Source organism: Gorilla gorilla, chromosome 11 (genome assembly GCF_029281585.2).
Source record: "Gorilla gorilla gorilla isolate KB3781 chromosome 11, NHGRI_mGorGor1-v2.1_pri, whole genome shotgun sequence".
NCBI classification, from domain to species: Eukaryota; Metazoa; Chordata; class Mammalia; order Primates; family Hominidae; genus Gorilla; species Gorilla gorilla.
In genome coordinates this window covers 118,069,980-118,091,188 of record NC_073235.2, presented here as the reverse complement: position 1 = coordinate 118,091,188, position 21,209 = coordinate 118,069,980, and the positions used below count along the sequence as shown (strand labels likewise).

The window sequence follows — 21,209 nt, the reverse complement described above, 5'->3', positions numbered from 1 at the left end:
TGGGGCTATTTTGCTAGTGATTTTTAAATACTGTAGATGTTTGGGTATAGGGGAAGGGAAAATAATATTTTAGTCAAAGAAATTGTGCATCCTCTAAATTTTTTACATAACAAATGAAGAAAGAGATACTACCACCTTTTTATAGCTTCTTTGTAGCCATTGGTGAAGACCCTTTGTTACCTGCTTGCCTCCCCCATTGTTATAAGCTTTTTTTGTTTGCTTGTTTTGTTTTGTTTTGTTTTGTTTTGTTTTGTTTTTGAGACAGTCTCGCCCTGTCACCCAGGCTGGAGTGCAATGGTGTGATCTCAGCTCATTGCAACCTCCACCTCCCGGGTTCAAGGGATTCTCCTGCCTCAGCTTCCCGAGTAGCTTGGATTACAGGCGCCCGCCACCACACCCGGCTAATTTTTTTTGGTATTTTTAGTAGAGACGGGGGTTTCACCATGTTGCCCAGGCTGGTCTTGAACTCCTGACTGCAGGTGATCCACCCTCCTAAAGTACTAGGATTACAGGTGTGAGCCACCGCGCTTAGCCTGTTTTTAGTTTTCTAAAGCTAGGTCCCTATTGAAAGGCAGGCCATAAACAGTGATGACTAAGAAAAATCCTGGAAGAGCCTGAGAAGGAAAAAGATGAAATATAATGCCAGAGAATGAAGTTAGTCAAAGGAACAGTGTGAAAACAATAAATAAATAGATAAATGAAAATGTTATTTGACAGAGAGATGAAACTAGACTAAACCATTCAGCTCCCTTTCCACTGTAACAAATGTAATTTCATCTTTCAGAAGTGTAATACCTTGCAGCACCAGAGCTGAATAGGAACATATTACCAGAAATAGATTACCAGGCATAGATAGCATTCCTTTTTTAAGTTTGAATTGACCACTTGCGACTCTCGACCTGATGTATGTATGTGCTTCCTTTGTGACACAGATAGATGCAATGATCAGGACACAAGGACATCCTATAGAATTGGAGACACCTGGAGCAAGAAGGATAATCGAGGAAACCTGCTCCAGTGCATCTGCACAGGCAACGGCCGAGGAGAGTGGAAGTGTGAGAGGCACACCTCTGTGCAGACTACATCGAGCGGTGAGGCACAGGACGAGCAGGGGCGGGAAATGGGGAAGCAGGTCAAGAAATATTTCCGCAAATCCATCTTTCCTTTGACATGCCATTTGAGGATAATTTGCAGTGTTTCAGCTAATAACCTAAGATAATTTACACATTATTGGTTGTTAAAACTTTTCTTAATGTCAAGTTTTAAATTTTTCAGAAAAAAAGAAAAATGACATACAAATAAACCTTAGGGGGAAAAAAGCCAGATTTATCTCCAAAAGATAAAACTGAGTTTTAAAGAATGCTAGCATCATAAAACTTACCATGGATAGATCACGCACACACGCACACACACACATGTATTTTGAATATCCAAAGTTCATTTGAAAGGAAATGAGAGTTATAATTAATTATATGACTACCTGGTTCTTCTACTAGGAAAGGACAAAAAAAGTGCATTTGGATTTTTTGTTGGTTTGTTTTTGAATGAAATATACTTCCCTGTCCCGACATTGAGCCCTTTTTGTAGTGGAAACCATCCTTTATATGTGGTTTCTACACTCTGGCAAACTTTGTTACATTCTATAAAGTAACGCACAATTATTTTCTTCATGTATTGGCATTCGAAATTTTAGAAATTCAGAGAGGACTTAGAGATGGCCATGAAAGACATGATATCTAAGCATTCTTTTTAAAAAACAAGTTTTAATCATTTTTGGCATGAGAAAAAGATTTTTACATCATAAATGTTTCATAAAAATCTGAAGAGAGAAATATGGCCAACAAGGACGTGCACTCCTCTCTTATTATTTTTAATATGTTTTGATTAACTTTTTGCTATATGATGTGCCAACATCATTACGTAGTGTCTCAGCCATCCTTCAATTAAAAATATTAATTGTTCTAATTTTTCTTCTTTTGATGAGTTTTTGTCTTGCTTTGCGCACTTATGAAGGTGAACAAGATTAGATTTGATAATATCTTTGAGTTATTTTATTATCATTAATAAAATTGCTACTGGCCAAAAAAAAATTATAAACGTCGGCCGGGCGTGGTGGCTCACGCCTGTAATCCCAGCACTTTGGGAGGCCGAGGCGGGTGGATCACGAGGTCAGGAGATCAAGACCATCCTGGCTAACACGGTGAAACTCCGTCTCTACTAAAAATGCAAAAAATTAACCAGGCGTTGTGGCGGGCGCCTGTAGTCCCAGCTACTCGGGAGGCTGAGGCAGGAGAATGGTGTGAACCCGGGAGGTGGAGTTTGCAGTGACTCGAGATCGCACTACTGCACTCTAGCCTGGGCGATAGAGCGAGACCCCATCTCAAAAAAGTAAAATAAAATAAAATAAAAAATAAAAAAAATTATAAATGTCAATCTACCAAAATAGATTAAAAGTGTAGGTGGGAATTAAATGGGGATAAACACTCAATAAATGTTAGCTATATATGAATATTGCCAATACTGAAAAGATTCCATTGTTCAAAAAAGTTTGAGAAGCAATGGGTTAAACAAAATGGAACCTGCTCTGCAGAATCTGTGTGTTCCTTTACATCATACTCTCCATGGTAGAGTGTAGGGGATGGGCGCCATGTCTCCCTAGTACGTTTGACCTTGGGATTCTTTGTCTGTGAACATCTTTGCGTTCTAGTGTTCAGCAGCACTTAGGGAGGCACTAAATTCAGTGTACCTTTGGTCTAGCCTCAGCCCTGATTCTGTTCTGCGGTGGGCCCTGGCCTTCAAGAGAACAGTTATCCAAAAGTTGAAAGAAAAGATCGGCCGGGTGTGGTGGCTCACGCCTGTAATCCCAGCACTTTGGGAGGCCAAGGCGGGTGGATCACAAGGTCAGGAGATCGAGACCATCCTGGCTAACACGGTGAAACACCGTCTCTACTAAAAATACAAAAAATTAGCCGGGCGTGGTGGCGGGCGCCTGTAGTCCCAGCTACTCGGGAGGCTGAGGCAGGAGAATGGCGTGAACCCGGGAGGCAGAGCTTGCAGTGAGCCGAGATTGCGCCACTGCATTCCAGCCTGGGCGACAGAGTGAGACTCCGTCTCAAAAAAAAAAAAAAAAAAAAAAAAAAAAGAAAAGATCAACACATCCTGTTGTGTTATTCTGAAAGGAAAGCTGTCTTAAGAGGATCGATTGGTTTTAGAAAAAACATAATAGAATCACAAATAATCCAGAGGAGAAATAAAATGTGGAAGGTGGAGGTGACCTCCAGAAAAGCCAGGACAGCTGCTGCAGGCACCCTCTGATGAGCTCGGTTACACAGAATAGTGAGGATGTGTTGAAGGTATCTGCTGTATGGAGTGGCAGGATGATGTCTGTGATTTAGAAATATAATCCCGGCCAGGCGAGGTGGCTCATGCCTGTAATCCCCGCACTTTGGGAGGCCGAAGCGGGTGGATCACCTGAGGTCAGGAGTTTGAGACAGCCTGGCCAACATGGCAAAACCCTGTCTCTACTCAAAAATACAAAAAAAAATCAGCTGGGCATGGTGGTGCGTGCCTGTAATTGCAGCTACTTGGGAGGTTGAGGCAGGAGAATAGCTTGAACCCAGGAGGCAGAGGTTGCAGTGAGCCGAGACCATGCCACTGCACTCCAGCCTGGGCAACAGAGTGAGACCCCATCTCAAAAAAAACCCAAAAAACCAAAAAAACAAACAAAAAGAAATATAATCCCAGTAGCCCCAGCTGAGCTGGAGGATGGAGACCACTTGGTAGACACTTGTGGATTATTTCCTAGGCTAAATGCAAAAGCTACTGCTGAATAAGGGACATTTTTTTCCAGTCCCAGGCCAGTAGCGACATGGATTTCAGAGTGATCTCTGTGAGATCCTGAAGATCCTGACTGCAGAAAGTAGTGAATTGTCTTCTCTCAACCAGTTTTGTGACATTCCCTTCTCATGCCATTAGGATCTGGCCCTTTCACCGATGTTCGTGCAGCTGTTTACCAACCGCAGCCTCACCCCCAGCCTCCTCCCTATGGCCACTGTGTCACAGACAGTGGTGTGGTCTACTCTGTGGGGATGCAGTGGCTGAAGACACAGGGAAATAAGCAAATGCTTTGCACATGCCTGGGCAACGGAGTCAGCTGCCAAGAGACAGGTATGCATTATCTTTTTGAAGAATAGGACTGATGACTTTATTATTTAGTTTTTGAAGGACAGTACATTTTCAATGTGAAACAATATAACAAACGAGAAGCCTGTAATCTTACCATCCTGTGATAACAATTAGGGTTGGCATTTGAAATAGTTTCTTCCAATCTTTTTAATTTATGTATTTTCTTTCTGGTCATGGATATCATGGGTAAAAATTTTATTGTATTTATTTGTCTAAAGTGTTGTTACAAGAGAGCTACTTTCTGACTAATCATCAATGTTTTGTATTCTAAATCTCAAATTTCAGCAGCTTTGTGATGTAAACATCTTCCAATAACCTAATATATGTATTCTGCACTACAAACATGGTAGTAACTATGGCAATAACAATTGCTACACAATTCTCCCCCAGAATAGTCTCATATATTAATTTTATGGCATAGATATAGTCATAAATATTATCCCCACATCCTTAAGCAGCATCCTTAATTGACCTGTATAAATATAGCTTTACAAATAGAGAAACTGAGGCATGGCAGCAGAAGTGGTCATGAAGGACATCAGCAGAAGAACTCAGGTGTCATTCTATCCACAGTAGACGTGGATTCCTGAGTAATGCATTTTGACTGAAATTAACGAGGTGATCATCTATACTCATAGCTTCTTCCTTTGAGGGCACAAGCTCAGTATCTCATTGAAGCCATAAATAAGCAGCTGCTGGTGGGAGATAAAGCATCTCTGTTTACTGACACTCTTTTGATTATGATTGTAGCTGTAACCCAGACTTATGGTGGCAACTCAAACGGAGAGCCATGTGTCTTACCATTCACCTACAATGGCAGGACATTCTACTCCTGCACCACAGAAGGGCGACAGGACGGACATCTTTGGTGCAGCACAACTTCGAATTATGAGCAGGACCAGAAATATTCTTTCTGCACAGACCACACTGGTGAGTGTCCCAAGGGGGAGCCACAGAAGTGAGAAAAACTCACTTCCATGCCCTAGTTTTATTTGCCAGCATTCTAGCCATTTATTTTGAACCCGCCCAAGAAGCATCGCTTTTGTTCAGTTTGGACTCAAGAGATCGCGGCGCTCACGTAACAGCTGAGGATTCTTCCATCTTCCCCAGTACTGTTGGGAAATGACACCAAGGGAGTAGCCTTCCAGTTCATTTGATTTAACACATTGGGATTATGATGTGATTAAAGATACTTGTATTTTGGAATCAGTAGATGATCCCACAGGGCTGAGGAATACAAAGGATGAATGTTTTAGTGCCTTAGCTTATTTTCCGGTTAAAACAATGTTTTATTCAAAGCTATCATTTAATCTTTTGTTGGGGGGTGCTGGGGAAATGACAGTGAAAGTGGGATTTAAACCTGTTTTGAAGGTGTGAAGGTAAATATGCTAAGAAGCTTAGAACTATATTATCAGACATTTTTTATTCTGAGATAGACTGTCTGTGAATGAGCTGCAGAAACCTGGCTCTCTCAGACCAGTAATTCTGTGTACCTTGGAAAGCTCAGCGGTAATCTTTTCCTTCCTTGTTGTGTATTGTTCCTGGCAGTTTTGGTTCAGACTCGAGGAGGAAATTCCAATGGTGCCTTGTGCCACTTCCCCTTCCTGTACAACAACCACAATTACACTGATTGCACTTCTGAGGGCAGAAGAGACAACATGAAGTGGTGTGGGACCACACAGAACTATGATGCTGACCAGAAGTTTGGGTTCTGCCCCATGGCTGGTAAGATGAAGCCCTTGTGGGTTGTCTTGTTTGACAACTATTTAGGGAGTAGAGACTAAAGACTAGTGTCCAGTTTACTCCTATTTCATTCATTAACACAATTTTGAGACAACAGAAAACTTCATGTGAAGTGTGTGTGTGTGTGTGTGTGTGTGTGATGTTACATCATATACATAAGGATTGGGAAGAATAATTAGATAATTATTTATATAATTTTTAAACCTCATTGACGTGATTTAATGTCAAAAATATAATTACTTATTTGTAAGTCTGGAAATACGAATTTGCACAGGTTTGTCTTTGTAAAGAGCACACAACTGAGTAGCTTACAACATTTAATATATGTATGACGGCTTTAGTCACAGAGCTACAATATTGACACATAGTTGTGGTTTGATGGGCATAAGCTCTATCACTTATTAATAAGTGCCAAAGTGACTAAAACTCAATGTTTTCTAACAGGTAGGGAATCTCACTCTTTTTTTAAAGGTCCCCAGTTTGTATAGATGGCGAACAAATGGAAACCAATACCTTTTACTTGTTTTCAGATTTCAAGAACCCCATAGATTCCCTTTAATTTTCCAGTTGTAGAAACAAGAGCCTGTGCGGTAGGCACTGTCAAGTGTGACTATGAGACAAAGAAATTGCTTATACTTTTATTTCTTTCAACAAAAGAAGATGCTGAGTTTAGAAGAAAAAACCCACTTTTGCTTGTAATTCTATATCCAAACACATAGTTTTTATTTGATCCAGAATAAACTGGAACTGGGAAAAGTTATGAAGCAGTAGTTAAATCCAGGCTTCTAGAACAGCAAGAACCCTTTGTGTGGATGTGTAGGTATTATCTTAGTTTAACATCCCCTAACCCTTCCTGTAACTATTTTCTATGACACGTTTGGACTACGTTTTCTGCCTCCAGGGCTCAAAAATTCTACCCCTTCACCTGACAGCACTTAGATTTCTTTGACGCACACAAAGCTTCTTCCCAAGTGAGAATTCTTAGGATGACCAAACTGAACTGATCCTATTGCACACATACGTGTTTAGACCAGGTGATCATTTATCAAGTGCATTTCTCATCCATTTCCAAACAGCCCACGAGGAAATCTGCACAACCAATGAAGGGGTCATGTACCGCATTGGAGATCAGTGGGATAAGCAGCATGACATGGGTCACATGATGAGGTGCACGTGTGTTGGGAATGGTCGTGGGGAATGGACATGCATTGCCTACTCGCAGCTTCGAGGTATGCTGGCTGATTAACGAAAACATTTGAGATGGCAAAAGGTACAGAAAGGGACACTTTTTTTATGAAAACTTGCACTATGCCAAAAGCAGGGGAAGAAATATGGAATGCCACGTCATTCATTAGTCTACTGTGCATGGTAAGATAAGCCTGAAAGGCTTACTTAGCAGGCAGCCTGCTAAGACAAGCGGCATAGCAATGCTAATGTTCTGAAACGCTCCTAGGATGTAAGTACTTAGGCTGAGCCAAAAAGATGGCTTCAAAAGTAAGAATGAAACATTTGATCCATTCAGCTTTAGGCTATGCCACTGGATTCATGTCTAGAAAAGATAGGATAATTTCTGTAAAGAAATGAAGACCTTGCTATTCTAAAATCAGATCCTTACAGATCCAGATTTCAGGAAACAAATACATAGGGGACTAACTTTCCTTGTTCAGATTAGTTTTTCTCCTTTGCACCCAGCTATATAATATGAGGAGGTATTGACTTTTTAAAAGTGTTTTAGTTTTCCATTTCTTTGATATGAAAAGTAATATTTCGGGAGAACTCTGAGCTATTAATAATCTATGTGGCTAGTGCGTAGATATTGGTCTGAATTTGTTCTCCTTTTGTGGTGTCCAGTGGGTAACACCATCCGGGAGTAATAATTACATGTGGTGTTGCAGAACTGAAAGAGACCTTAATAACACATAGAGACCTCACTCTATAGATCAAGGAGCTGAGACCCAAAAAGGAAAAAGTAATTTTCTCAGGATCTCTCAAAGAGTGAGCAACAGAGTTGGCCTAATTTATTTTAGCGTTGTGAATACTGTTGACATTTTATTTCCCAAATCTAAGTATCTCCTCCCCTTCCCCCTATTCCAGAGACCAGACCACCACATCATGCTGGGTGTTAGATAAATATGTTTAATCTTCTTCTTATTTATCCTAACAAGCAGATATTTAAAGGAAATTATCAACTAAGCAAGAAATTTTCAGAAAGTAGGACATGTATTTGTTCAAATACTGGCTTCTCACAGGAAAGTGTATTTTACCACATTCTTTACTTGAGCATACTGTAACCTCTGCAAAAGTTACACATTTTGGGAAGAAAATTGTATTACAATTTTGGCGAAAATTGTATTACAATTTTGGCGAAAATTGTATTACAATTTTGGCAAAAATTGTATTACTGACCAAGCTTTGAAAAAAATGTTTTTCTATGCTTGTAGAAAAGTTATTTTAGTGGAAGGTGTTGATAATTAAGTGGAAGTAGCTGTATGCTTTGAGAAGCATATCTTTTTTCTTTCATCAATGGAACTTTAAAAAGTTTCTCACTCACCCACCTGTTTCCTAAACAGATCAGTGCATTGTTGATGACATCACTTACAATGTGAACGACACATTCCACAAGCGTCATGAAGAGGGGCACATGCTGAACTGTACATGCTTCGGTCAGGGTCGGGGCAGGTGGAAGTGTGATCCCGTTGGTGAGTAGCCCTATTTCCCTAGATGAGTTTGCACAGGGGGAATGGTTAGCAAGTTTCAGATAAGAAAAGCTATGTGAAATCACATGACTGAAGTTGGCTCCAGACTTTGATCAGTTGCTTGCAAAGAACTTTGCAAAGTCTTCTCTCTAATACTGGACCAAAGTATCTCGATATTGGTAGTCATCTGGTTTTTGCTGAATTTGGTGACAAATTTAGGCTTATTTTAATTGAATGGAATTTATTCTTGGGTTTAGAATCATAAAGATAATCCATGCTATTAAAAGTATTCTTTCCTTTTTTTTTTTTTTTTTGTTTTTTGAGAGAGAGAGTTTCGCTCTTGTTGCCCAGGTTGGAGTGTGTGGCACAATCTCGGCTCACTGCAACCTCTGCTTCCTGGGTTCAAGCAATTCTCCTGCCTCAGCCTCCTGAGTAGCTGGGATTACAGGCATGCGCCACCAGGCCCAGCTAATTCTGTATCTTTAGTAGAGATGGGTTTCTCCGTGTGGGTCAGGCTGGTCTCAAACTCTCTTCCTTACCAGCTGTGTAACAGCATGAGCAAAGGGTGTAAATATCACCCACCAAAATACTCTAGGTGTTTTTTTGGCTGCCCTTCAAAATCGAACTAAGCAAATAGTGAAGGTTGAGCCTTAAAAGAGCTGTGTTACCAGCACTACAAAGTTTAAGGTGATACATTACTATTTCTTTACTGAAAGAGACAGGTTGCTCACTGAGAAAACAAACTGATAACATCCGTTTGTTTGACGTGAGATTACCAGAACTGAGAGAGAAGCCTGAGAGGTTTTCTTAGAAGCTGCTCAGCAGGTATACTCGTAAAGTCTAGTTCATTAGTTTAAATGTCAAATAGTTTCTTTAAATTTTGAAGAAGTAAGGAAAATGACATTATTGCAGATTTTTTTCTTGCTATTTAAATGTTAAGCCAGTTATATTAATACAGGTAAAAATAATAACTAATATTTAAAATTAATATGTCGATTATCAATATACACTGAAATCTAAATCTTTACATTTTTATTTAGAAATATTACCTTTTAGAAAACTAAATATTCCTCCTAATAGGTACTTTGGTTTTTTTTTACTACAAACTGTCCTGTAAGGTAAAGAATGTGAACAAAATATTTTTTTAACTGCATATATTTGTAAGAACAATTGCAAATTTCTATTTAAACTAAATGTATGCTCTAGCACCCTGAAATTAAATTCATAGTTATAAGTCTTCAAGGCTGTTTATCTTTTCCTTCCATGTATTTTAGACCAATGCCAGGATTCAGAGACTGGGACGTTTTATCAAATTGGAGATTCATGGGAGAAGTATGTGCATGGTGTCAGATACCAGTGCTACTGCTATGGCCGTGGCATTGGGGAGTGGCACTGCCAACCTTTACAGACCTATCCAAGTAAGTAGCTCTATTACTGCAAGTTGAGAACTGCCAATTGGGTTATAACAACAGGGCAGTGATTATTAATGCTCTCATGCCTAAGTTGGGGGTCTCCCCTCTTTCCCACCCTTTTCTCTTGTTATTATCTAATAATCAATTGAATTTTTGATTAAAATAATTTTTCTCTCTTCCTCTATCAAGTAAAAGGTAGAGAAGGCTATGAAAACATGCCTGTTTTTATAATTTTACTTCTTAACTCTGTAAAATATTCTGTTAGGTTAAGACACTCTGGCTAATTTCATCTTGTATCCATACATGGAAATAAAAACCACCAAGTGAGTTATGCTGGGAGTAAAGGTTTGGGGCTTTATATTATGATTCTTAACAGAGAAGCTGCGTAGAGAGATGGCATGAAATGCAGCATAAGGTACGTGTTCATTCAACATGTCATCTAAGCTCCCTTTGCATCAAACTTTTCATTTGTTTGATCGGTTGCCACCAGGAACCCAGTATGTTGGGCCAAGGGTTGAGTAACTTGGTCAACTCTCTGCCCACACAGTTCAAACACTCTCAAATGCTTATTGCTGGGTTTTTCCAGGTCACAAAGACATCATGCCTAGCAGTAGGTGTAATTAGTTCATTTGGGGGAAAAATTGCATTTAAATATTCACTGAGTGATTATAATAAAACATGTTAATAAAACATGAAAGGCTAATTAAAAGGCATCAGTTATTTGAGCAACTGCTGAGGTGCAAAGTCTCCAAAGTCTTCACTAACGTTTGACTTAAAATATGGCCTACATTCAGAAACAAAAGAGTTTCAGGGTGTCAGAAACTGCATGCGACAGAAATTAAGATGAACTCTGTGATAAAAGATTCACTGTGACAGAGAACAAGCTATGGGAACAACTTGGCCAAAGGTAGTGTTAGCCAAGCCTCATTCCTCCATTTCCTCATCTGTAATATGGGAAGATTGTAGCTGATTACCTTTAATGTTCCATCCTAAATACTAAACACCCAGATGCCCCTTTTCTAGGAACTTGGAAGATTCTGCTTTTCCCAACCCTCAGACACTGTCAGTGCTGGGGAAGGTGACTTCACTTTTGAAGGCTTATAGCACAGATTGACCAACCTCCTAAATTGTATTTCTTGGAGGATTTAGGTATAGGAATCACTTAATTTTTTGTAACTTAATATATATTTAAATCTGATTGTGGAAGTACTATAAATATATGAATGGTTTGTTTGTTTATATGATGCAAATGATACTTAAATGGTAGAAACTTCTAAAAAAAATGCTCTGTGGTTTCTATATTTATGATTGTTATTGGTGTTGCAATTTGCTGAAAATGATTTCCTCCTGAATGATTGAGAGAGATCTTCGTCTCTCTAAACATAAGGCTGTCTACATAGCTGCTTGCTGGAAGCATTTAGGTGGACATGTTGGAGATAAAATCTGGAAAGGAAGGAATCCTTGAGTATTGGAGTTTTACATGTTGACCTTACTCCTACTCTTTAAAAAGGAGAACAGCAAGAGCCCACTGAGCATAGAGGTGATTTCGGAGGGAAGAGATTGGAATTTGACCTCAGATACGCTCTTTGGTGCTTATCTGTATGTCTGGTTTGCTCCGTGGCCTAGCACGTAGGGCTTTAAGAGTGTGGTGAGAATAAGGGAACAGCAGATTACCAACAGATTGTCTCTGAGTCCTGCCTTGTTTGTTCCTCCTACAGAGAACTTGGTAGAGTTGTTCAAACTAGCAAAAGATAAGAGGCATTTGGTTTGTCAATAAGCAACTAGAAAAGCACAGATCTCAGCAAAATAAATAGAGAAAAAAAGGACTGAGTCGAAAAATCATAAATGTTTAACTTCTCCAAGGACACTACTATTGGAAATTATTCATTTAGGCTTTATTTTAAACTAATTTTAAAAGTGTAGATATTGTACTATCTCCTTTTATTGGTATCATCTCAACTATTTTATTGTTAGTTTATTCATATTGAATAAGAGAGGGAGTAAAGATTTCACAATGGCGATAGCTAGTATATGCCAATTAAGTTAATTTAAAAAGTTATACCAACTACCAGTAGCGAAAAAGGACTGTCAAAAGTTTAAATCTAAATAATGTAAAAGATGTCATAATTTTTAACTTTTCTGTCTTTAAAGGATACGTAGTATAAGCTAGAGTAATTGTACGTAGTATAAGCTAGAATATAGGAATTTAATTGATTTAAGAAATAACTGACACAAAGTCTCTTTACTTCCTGAACAAAAACATGCTAAATTCCATTGCTGTTCAGTCCATTTCCTTTAAAGGTGGGCTATGCCACAAGGCTAGATTTTAAAACGTGGAATTTCAGACCAGTGCTCGAAATCTTATGAAAGCAAAAGGGACCTCTGTAGTTGTACTCCACTTTGGCTTGAGTAAAAACCACTGCTGTACCCTTTTTCTTTCCTTTCCCTGCCCATTTTTATCCTCCTCCTTGTGTCCTTGTGGACATAGAAATATGATTAGGCTTAGAGGTGAACAGTAAAGGTCATTTATGTTATCTTTTCAAAACTTAATAGACATTTAACCATCATAAGCTTGTCCCCCCTCAAAATCATGATTGACAAGACTAAATAAAATGTATATCAGGTGTCTCTTTATGGAGGAAATTGTAGTAGGATTTCTTTAAAGGATCAATATTTAAATAGCCCTATGCCAATTATCATAAATAATTAAGGACATGATATTCCTAGCTTTCCTGATTTACATGGAAGTACGTTAAATAGTCACATCTCCAAAATTTTTCTTGAATAGTTGTCTTTAAAAATGTGTTTACATTTGTAAGGATCTTCATAAACAGAAGGGGTAATTCAAAGATGGGCATGGAATTGACTTATGCCAATTGATTAAAACAAACATCCTGTGTGTTCTGTGAAATACATACAACTTTAAAATGAAAAACTCATAATTTTATGCATGAATTTTGGTGTTCATGTGGCTTGGAAATATGTGCATTAAATGGAATTAAGATTCAAAGTATTTCCTGATCTTCAACCAACTTTGAATTGTTACTGGTGTGGAAGTGAGCATATTATTTTAGAATTTCTGAATCTACATGGATATCCAAGTTATATATTTTTTCTGCTACAGAAAGCTTTGTTTTTAAAGAGAATTTAATGGCTTAGATAATAAAGTTTGAAAATCAATGTATTTTTTTTTCCTAGAAGCTTTCAGAAAACTTAAATCTGTTAATAATCTGGTGAAGTGCTTTATTACACATGCAAAATTTTGCTCTGTTTGACAGAGTGTCAGTTAGAAATTCTTGAAAAGGTTACTATAAGACACAATTTTTATTTCTAGTAATTTAAACACTGACTGACATCATAAAGATAGTGTTTTAAGAAAAGACAGTTTTCTGTTCTGCAAGCATAAATTTTCTAGCTATTTCATTATTATCTTAAATGGAGTTAACACTATTTAGAAATTGATGCTACTTCCCTTATTTTCCTTTTATTTTAAACAAAAGAACCAAAACCATACTTTAAATTTTGTTGATAACAGTGATATACATCAAGGTGTAGAAATACTGAATTTAGTATACACTTCATAAAGTCATTTCTGTTGACAACTGATTTTGGAAAAAAAATAAATTTAATCACTTAATAACTTGATGGATCAATGGTATGATTTGGGAGTAAACTTCTTGAATAAAAATAAAACTCGATGTTTTTTCCAAACTGATAGACTGCTTAGACTGATGAGAAATAAAACTAGGTCTTTAATTATTACCTTTGCTATTTGTCTAAGATTCTACCCCCATTTAGAAATGTGTTTGTTTTACATCATCTAATATGGCCTTTGGAATGTTGTTTCCTTCTTAGGTAGTAGATTCATTCTTGATGAAAACCTTCCAAAATTAGAATTTGCTTTAAAAGAGGCTCAATACAATAAGTAAATGAAGTTTGTGTTCTGTATTACATTATTTTTGTAGGATCGTTTCACAATTTTCTCACAATTCTTTCTTTGATAGTAGAGAAAATAAAAGCAAGCCAAGAGACTTTTTAAAAAAAATATATTTTATTTGCTATAAACAACTACGATTTGCATTTCTCATGTGAAGAATAATAATTATCAGCTAAAAATGGATTTGCTGCATTGATTTTCAACATAAATATTTAAAAGATTAATCCCAGATAATTTTATTATACTCACATTTAACGACAAGCAAAGCTGTTTATAATGATGACTGTCCATGTACACAGTTTTAAGTTGAAGTGAGTGAATATTCAAGATAGTTAAAAGTTACATTTTCATTTTCAGGCTCAAGTGGTCCTGTCGAAGTATTTATCACTGAGACTCCGAGTCAGCCCAACTCCCACCCCATCCAGTGGAATGCACCACAGCCATCTCACATTTCCAAGTACATTCTCAGGTGGAGACCTGTGAGTATCCCACCCAGAAACCTTGGATACTGAGTCTCCTAACCTTATCAATTCTGATGGTTTCTTTTTTTCCCAGCTTTTGAGCCAACAACTCTGATTAACTATTCCTATAGCATTTACTATATTTGTTTAGTGAACAAACAATATGTGGTCAATTAAATTGACTTGTAGACTGAGGGGATTTTTGTTTTGGTTTTGGGTTTTGTTTTGTTGTTGCGGGGGGGGCGCTGGTATTTGGAAGAATTTAGCTCTTTATGTTACAGAAATCTTTTTTTGCAAGGACTTAGAAATGATAATGCTTAAGATTGTTCTTGCCCAATGTGGGAAGAGAATCTAAGGTTTTTATATGTCTTGCAACCTCACCAAAGGAAAATTCCTGGCATCATTTTCATAATTTGAAAAAAAAAGCCAAATTAATATATTTCTTTTTTGATTCACTCTTTAAGTGATCATTTTTAAAACTTTACTTTTGACCCACTGAATTTATTTAGATAGAAGGAAGAGAGATGATGGGAGGGAAGTTTAGATGAAGGATGACAGTTGGTTTATTTAAACAATAGCCCTGTGATTTCCTAATGAGAAGTGACTAGAAATTGAAGAAACCAAATAAGGAGGATATTGGTCAATTTAGCTTTAGTTTCTCTTACTCTCTCAAGCCTGCCCTGTTTAACTCCAAAGTTCATGGCTCATAATTTGAGAAACACTGTTTTAAACACAGGAGAAAAAAATGTCCATTTTAAATCATAGCTATTGAATTCTACAGTTACAAACAAACAAACAAAATTTGACCAACCCAGGCAGTTAAATTTAAACTCTTCAGGAAAAATTTAAGCTGTTAAAATTATTCTTTTTCTAAATTTCTAAAGTGGAGGGACAGAATTTTTCAGATTTAAAAGGGCCTCCTAGGTGCCCAGAAAATTAGTGGAAAGAACCATGTCTAGACGCATCTTTGATGTGTCAGAGTTCCAAGGATAAAAAGAAACTTTTAAAGTCTTCTATACTCAGCCAGGTTATCAATCAAATATGAGGGCAAAATAATACTTTCAGACAGATTTTAGGCAGTTTATCTTCCATATATCCTTTTCTTTAAGGGTATTTGTAGATACACTCCAGAAAAACAAGAGTGAAATAAGAAGGAAGTTGTGAGGTCCAGCAAACAGTGCTTCCAAATCAGACCCCTGATAGAGGTGGAAAACTTTGCAATGCATCAACTGCGTAGCTGGCTTAGAGGACAACCAATACAGATGGAACAGAAAGATGAGGATGGGATTGAGGGATCAGGGGTTGAGGTCTCCAAGAATAAAAAGGGACTTCATAGAAAAAGTAGGTTTGGGGATAATTAATCACAGGGGCAAATAATGCAGTTAAAATAACAACATGACAATCAGGTGGAGGAATGTATAATAAACCCAAATGTGGCTGGGTGCAGTGGCTCACACCTGTAATCCCAGCACTTTGGGAGGCCAAGCCGGGCAGATTACCTGAGGTCAGGAGTTCGAGACCAGCTTGGCCAACATGGCGAAACCCTGTCTCTACTAAAAATACAAAAATTAGCCAGGCTTGGGGGTGCACGCCTGTAGTCCCAGCTCCTCAGGAGCTGAGGTAAGAGAATCACTTGAACCGGGGAGGCAAAGGTTGCAGGGAGTTGAGCCAAGATCGCGCCATTGCACCCTAGCCTGGGCAACAGAGCGAGATTCTGTTTCAAAAAACCCCCAAGTGTATTATAAGGCAATAATTCCTATACGAAGCAAACTAAAATGCAGCAATATTAAGGTATAAAAACAAAGAGAGGAATAATTCCATTGAACCTTGATTCTGGAAACTTTGATCGACCCAGCAGTCATGATGTTAGACTCATTGAAAAGAATGTATTTCTAATGCATGATGCGATCGGTCTATAGATGTGTCATGGAAACTTGGTTGCAACTTCAAGACAAAATAAAAAGTAAACATTTACATGAAAAATGGTGGATATGGAAGGTGGAGAAGAGAGGAGATAACAGCTTTATCTTTCAAAATAGAGAATTGAGAGATGGTACCAAAAGCTGATGAAGTAAAAAAAAAAAAAAAAAAAAAAAAAAAAAAAGATACTTAATATAATACTTTAAATTACAAATATAAACACAAGAAGAACAAATATAAGGATACAAATGTCAGACACTGGGAATGTCCAAGATTCTGGAAGGAAAGGGTGGTATTATTGAGCTAAATCCTCAACTTTGTCTGGGCACAGTGGCTAAAAGTTAGCCGGGCGTGGTAGCATGCACCTGTAGTCCCAGCTACTTGGGAGGCTGAGGCGGAAGGATCGCTTGAGCTTGAGAGGCGGAAGTTGTAGTGAGCCAAGATGGCACTACTGCACTCCAGCCTGGGAGACAGAGAAAGACCCTGTGTCAACATAAATAAATATATAAATAAATCATCAAGTCTCATATTAAAGAGTCTGTAAATATGACTTATTGTTGACAAATGAAACAAATAGAGGTGTAAGCATGTTGTCTACATGGAGGCAAGACCAGAATAATAGAAAATGGAAACAAGTTCTCTTAAAGAGGGGAATCGTGTCTTTCTCATTGGCTCAATGTAGTCTCCCTAGAGTCTAGAATGGTTCAGCACCTGGCACACTGCTTAACAAATGGTGAATGAAAAAAAAGAAAGAAAAGTCATTCTTTTTCTTCTTTCACCCTATGTCCATAATCTGGCCATTTGCAGAACTTGATGTCCAGTGATCGAAATCAACAGCATCAGTGCATCCAACATCTTCTAGTCTCTCATCTTCTTATTACATCATTAATTTTATTTACTTTAAAATTAAGGATATCCAAAGTATTATGTGAGACCATTGCAATGGGAGACTTAAAAGTGCTATAAAATGTACTTTGGGCCAGGCGCAGTGGTTCATGCCTGTAATCCCAGCACTTTGGGAGGCCAAGGTGGGCGGATCACGAGGTCAAGAGATCGAGAGCATCCTGGCCAACATGGTGAAACCCCGTCTCTATTAAAAATACAAAAAAATTAGCTGGGCATGGTGGCGCATACCTGTAATCCCAGCTACTCGGGAAGCTGAGGCAGGAGAATCGCTTAAAACCAGAAGGCGGAGGTTGCAGTGAGCCAAGATCATGCCACTGCACTCCAGCCTGGGCAACAAGAGCGAAACTCCATCTCAGGAAAAAAAAAAAAAAAAAAAAAAGTACATTGAATTGGAAAGTCTTCAAAGAGCAGCAGTGATGAATTTTTTGAGATTTTTAACAATTACAAAAATTCAGGGTTTTTTCTAATGGATGCCACCTGAGACTTTATTTTCTGTTATTTTCTTCTAATAACTAACCAAACAAGCTCATGTTGAAAAATGATTACTAAATTTGAGCTAATTGCAATGACTGGTTTCAAAATTTTCCACAGTGTATTTGAGTTAAAATTTCACTGTGAAGAGTACTACGATCACTCTCGCTTATTCCAAAAATATAAATGGACACTTGAGTATTTGAATTATTGAGGACCTGGTTGACTGGGTAATTTTTAAAAATCACTGGGCATAAAAAATATATTTTGACTTATATTAGTTTAGAATATTTACACTTGAAAGTGTCTCATCTTTTCTGAAGTAAGGGTGTTTCTTTCATACACATTTTATTGCACTGAGTTTTGTGACCCATGGCATATTAATGAAGCTGAACAGGATGTGAAATATAAACTGGAAGCAAAAGATTAAATAAACCAAAATTGCATTTTTTCTGTAGTCTTGTCCAAAATTGGGTAACCACTTCTGATGGGGTAGCTCATATCCAAGAATGAGTCACAAAACCAGACTCGTTGAACCTGGTATATGATGAGTCACAAAGCAACATTCTGCCTTTGTTTTTTCAGGACAAGAAACTTGAATTGTATCCCACTGAGTTAAAAGATAAAATATATGGCATTGGCATTTCTGTACTTCAGAGAGAAATATATCTGTTTGTGGTAGGAATAAAAAATAAATGAGAGAGGCAAAGCTTAGGTTCATCATATTATGTTACTGATATAACACAATTAACTTGGTAAAAGTGAAGGTGTGGGCGGGCGTGGTGGCTCACACCTGTAATCCCAGCACTTTGGGAGTCCGAGGCGGGTGGATCACCTGAGGTCGGGAGTTCGAGACCAGCCTGACCAACATGGAGAAACCCCATCTCTACTAAAAATATAAAATTAGCCAGGCGTGGTGGCACACGCCTCTAATCCCAGCTACTTGGGAGGCTGAGGCAGGAGAAGTGCTTAAACCTGGGAGGTGGAGGTTGCAGTGAGCTGAGATTGAGCCACTGCACTCTAGCCTGGGCAACAAGAGCGAAACTCTGTCTCAAAAAAAAAAAAAAAAAGTGAAGGTGCCCAGTGTCTGCAACTATGTCACCCCAGGCATATCACATATCACTCTGTTTCTCCGTCTGTAAAGCGGGAGCAACAATGCCATTGCCTTATCATCAGAAGGATATGGAGACTAAATGGGAGAATGTAGGTAAACAGCACAGAGTATGGTATCAGTAAGTAAACTGCAGCAGTTTGTTGATGTTAACAATAGTTAGCATTATATCTAACTATATCTAATGATATAACCATTGGGAATCCAGTTTTCCATGACTTTCCTCTAGAATGGCGCTGCCTAAGTCCTGCCTAAGTCATTCTTCTTTGACGATTACTGAACATCATCTTCAAATGTTCATCCTTGTAAACACGTGTGTGTGTGTGTGTTAATTTAAATTTTCAGAAAAATTCTGTAGGCCGTTGGAAGGAAGCTACCATACCAGGCCACTTAAACTCCTACACCATCAAAGGCCTGAAGCCTGGTGTGGTATACGAGGGCCAGCTCATCAGCATCCAGCAGTACGGCCACCAAGAAGTGACTCGCTTTGACTTCACCACCACCAGCACCAGCACACCTGTGACCAGTATGTACACAACCACCCTCATGCCTCCTACCCCCGAGGTTCCTAGAGCTAGGCTTTCCTGAGGCACTGCTTTCCTTCTCAATTCATATTCTTCCATGAGGGGCACCAACGTTTTTTAAAATGATGTTGGCGACAAGGACGGTAAATTTTCTAGATGACTGAAGGCTGACTTTCCCCTTTCTGTGACTCTCTAGGCAACACCGTGACAGGAGAGACGACTCCCTTTTCTCCTCTTGTGGCCACTTCTGAATCTGTGACCGAAATCACAGCCAGTAGCTTTGTGGTCTCCTGGGTCTCAGCTTCCGACACCGTGTCAGGATTCCGGGTGGAATATGAGCTGAGTGAGGAGGGAGATGAGCCACAGTACCTGGGTAAGCTCAATATGTCGCTCAAGACAGGTTCAGGGCAGCTGCTGGAAAACTCTCCTTGTGGGGGTGGGTGGCCTCTAGGCAGGTAGTATCTGTGGTTTGGAACTGGTTGACAGCTCAGACTGAACAAACCACCCTCTGGCATGAGGAAGGGAAGGACTGACTCTTTCTAAGAAGTGGCCGGGTTTTTCCCAAGCCACCCTCACATGTTCCTGGTCCCTGATGCCAGCTGCATCATGCGCCTACCTGTGCACAAGTTCCTACAGCAAAAGCTGTGTTCTTGGTGGAAGTAATTACCAGGACTGCAGCTGACAATGTGAGCGCAGTATGGTCACTCATACTTTTCAAATTGTTATGGTGAGGGGCCTTTAAAAAACTTTATTGGCGCACTGAAGTGTGTGCCATCGTAAGCACTGAGTTCAGTGAATTTGAATTCTTATAAAGTGAACACACCACAAGACCAGCACCCAGATCAAGAAAAAGAATATCTCTCTACCCTCACCCCATCATCTTCCGCCAATAATCACTACCCTGACTCTTACTGCAGAGAGCTATTTTTAAAAATTTGGCATGCGATTACAAAAATTATACATCTTTAGAGAAAAAGTTGGAAAAATGAAAGGAAGAAGGAGGAGGAGAAAGACAAGGAGTGGGGTTTTCCCATAGTACATTAATAATCACAGATTAGGTGGGGTGCATTGGCTCACTCCTATAATCTCAGCACTTCGGGAAGCCGAGGCTGGTGGATCACTTGAGGCCAGGAGTTCGAGATCAGCCTGGCCAACCTGGTGAACCTCCATCTCTAATAAAAATGCAAAAAAAATAGCCGGGTGTGGTGGTGTGCACCTGTAATCCCAGCTACTCAGGAGGCCGAGGCAGAAGAATTGCTTGAACTGGAAAGGTAGAGGATACAGTGAGCCGAGATTGTGCCACTGCACTCCAGCCTGGGCAACACAGCAAGACTCTGTGTAAAAATAATAATAATAATCACTGATTAGCTATTAGCACATTACCTTCTAGTCGTTTTTCCCTATGAATATATAATTCTTAAAATATCCTTCTTATAAGCTGTAGAGTCATTTGAGGGACTAGTTTGCTCTGATTAGTTACCTTTTCTTTTCATTTCAAAGATCTTCCAAGCACAGCCACTTCCGTGAACATCCCTGACCTGCTTCCTGGCCGAAAATACATTGTAAATGTCTATCAGATATCTGAGGATGGGGAGCAGAGTTTGATCCTGTCTACTTCACAAACAACAGGTACATGTGTGCTACATAGTGTTAAAAGAATCTTTTTCTGTAAAACACAGGCCTGTAGTAGCACTTCCTGACTGTTTGCCCCACTTTCTTTCTTTCTTTCTTAGCGCCCGATGCCCCTCCTGACCCGACTGTGGACCAAGTTGATGACACCTCAATTGTTGTTCGCTGGAGCAGACCCCAGGCTCCCATCACAGGTCAGCTAAGCCTCCCCCTC

The 21,209-nt window shown here is 38.9% G+C and overlaps 1 protein-coding gene across 39 annotated transcripts in view; it reads left to right on the top strand.

The window, feature by feature from the left end:
* Positions 1 to 21,209, top strand: part of FN1 (fibronectin 1) — a 75,739-nt gene that overhangs the window by 6,890 nt on the left and 47,640 nt on the right. For all 39 annotated transcript variants that reach the window (XM_004033171.5, XM_063695428.1, XM_063695427.1 and 36 more), the window contains exons 6-17: positions 933 to 1,091; positions 3,976 to 4,167; positions 4,936 to 5,115; positions 5,734 to 5,910; positions 7,005 to 7,157; positions 8,499 to 8,627; positions 9,899 to 10,042; positions 14,331 to 14,452; positions 19,188 to 19,368; positions 19,563 to 19,739; positions 20,867 to 20,995; positions 21,100 to 21,189. In XM_004033171.5, the coding sequence (XP_004033219.1) occupies positions 933 to 1,091; positions 3,976 to 4,167; positions 4,936 to 5,115; positions 5,734 to 5,910; positions 7,005 to 7,157; positions 8,499 to 8,627; positions 9,899 to 10,042; positions 14,331 to 14,452; positions 19,188 to 19,368; positions 19,563 to 19,739; positions 20,867 to 20,995; positions 21,100 to 21,189 (1,833 nt within the window). The remainder of the gene's footprint in view (positions 1 to 932; positions 1,092 to 3,975; positions 4,168 to 4,935; positions 5,116 to 5,733; positions 5,911 to 7,004; positions 7,158 to 8,498; positions 8,628 to 9,898; positions 10,043 to 14,330; positions 14,453 to 19,187; positions 19,369 to 19,562; positions 19,740 to 20,866; positions 20,996 to 21,099; positions 21,190 to 21,209) is intronic.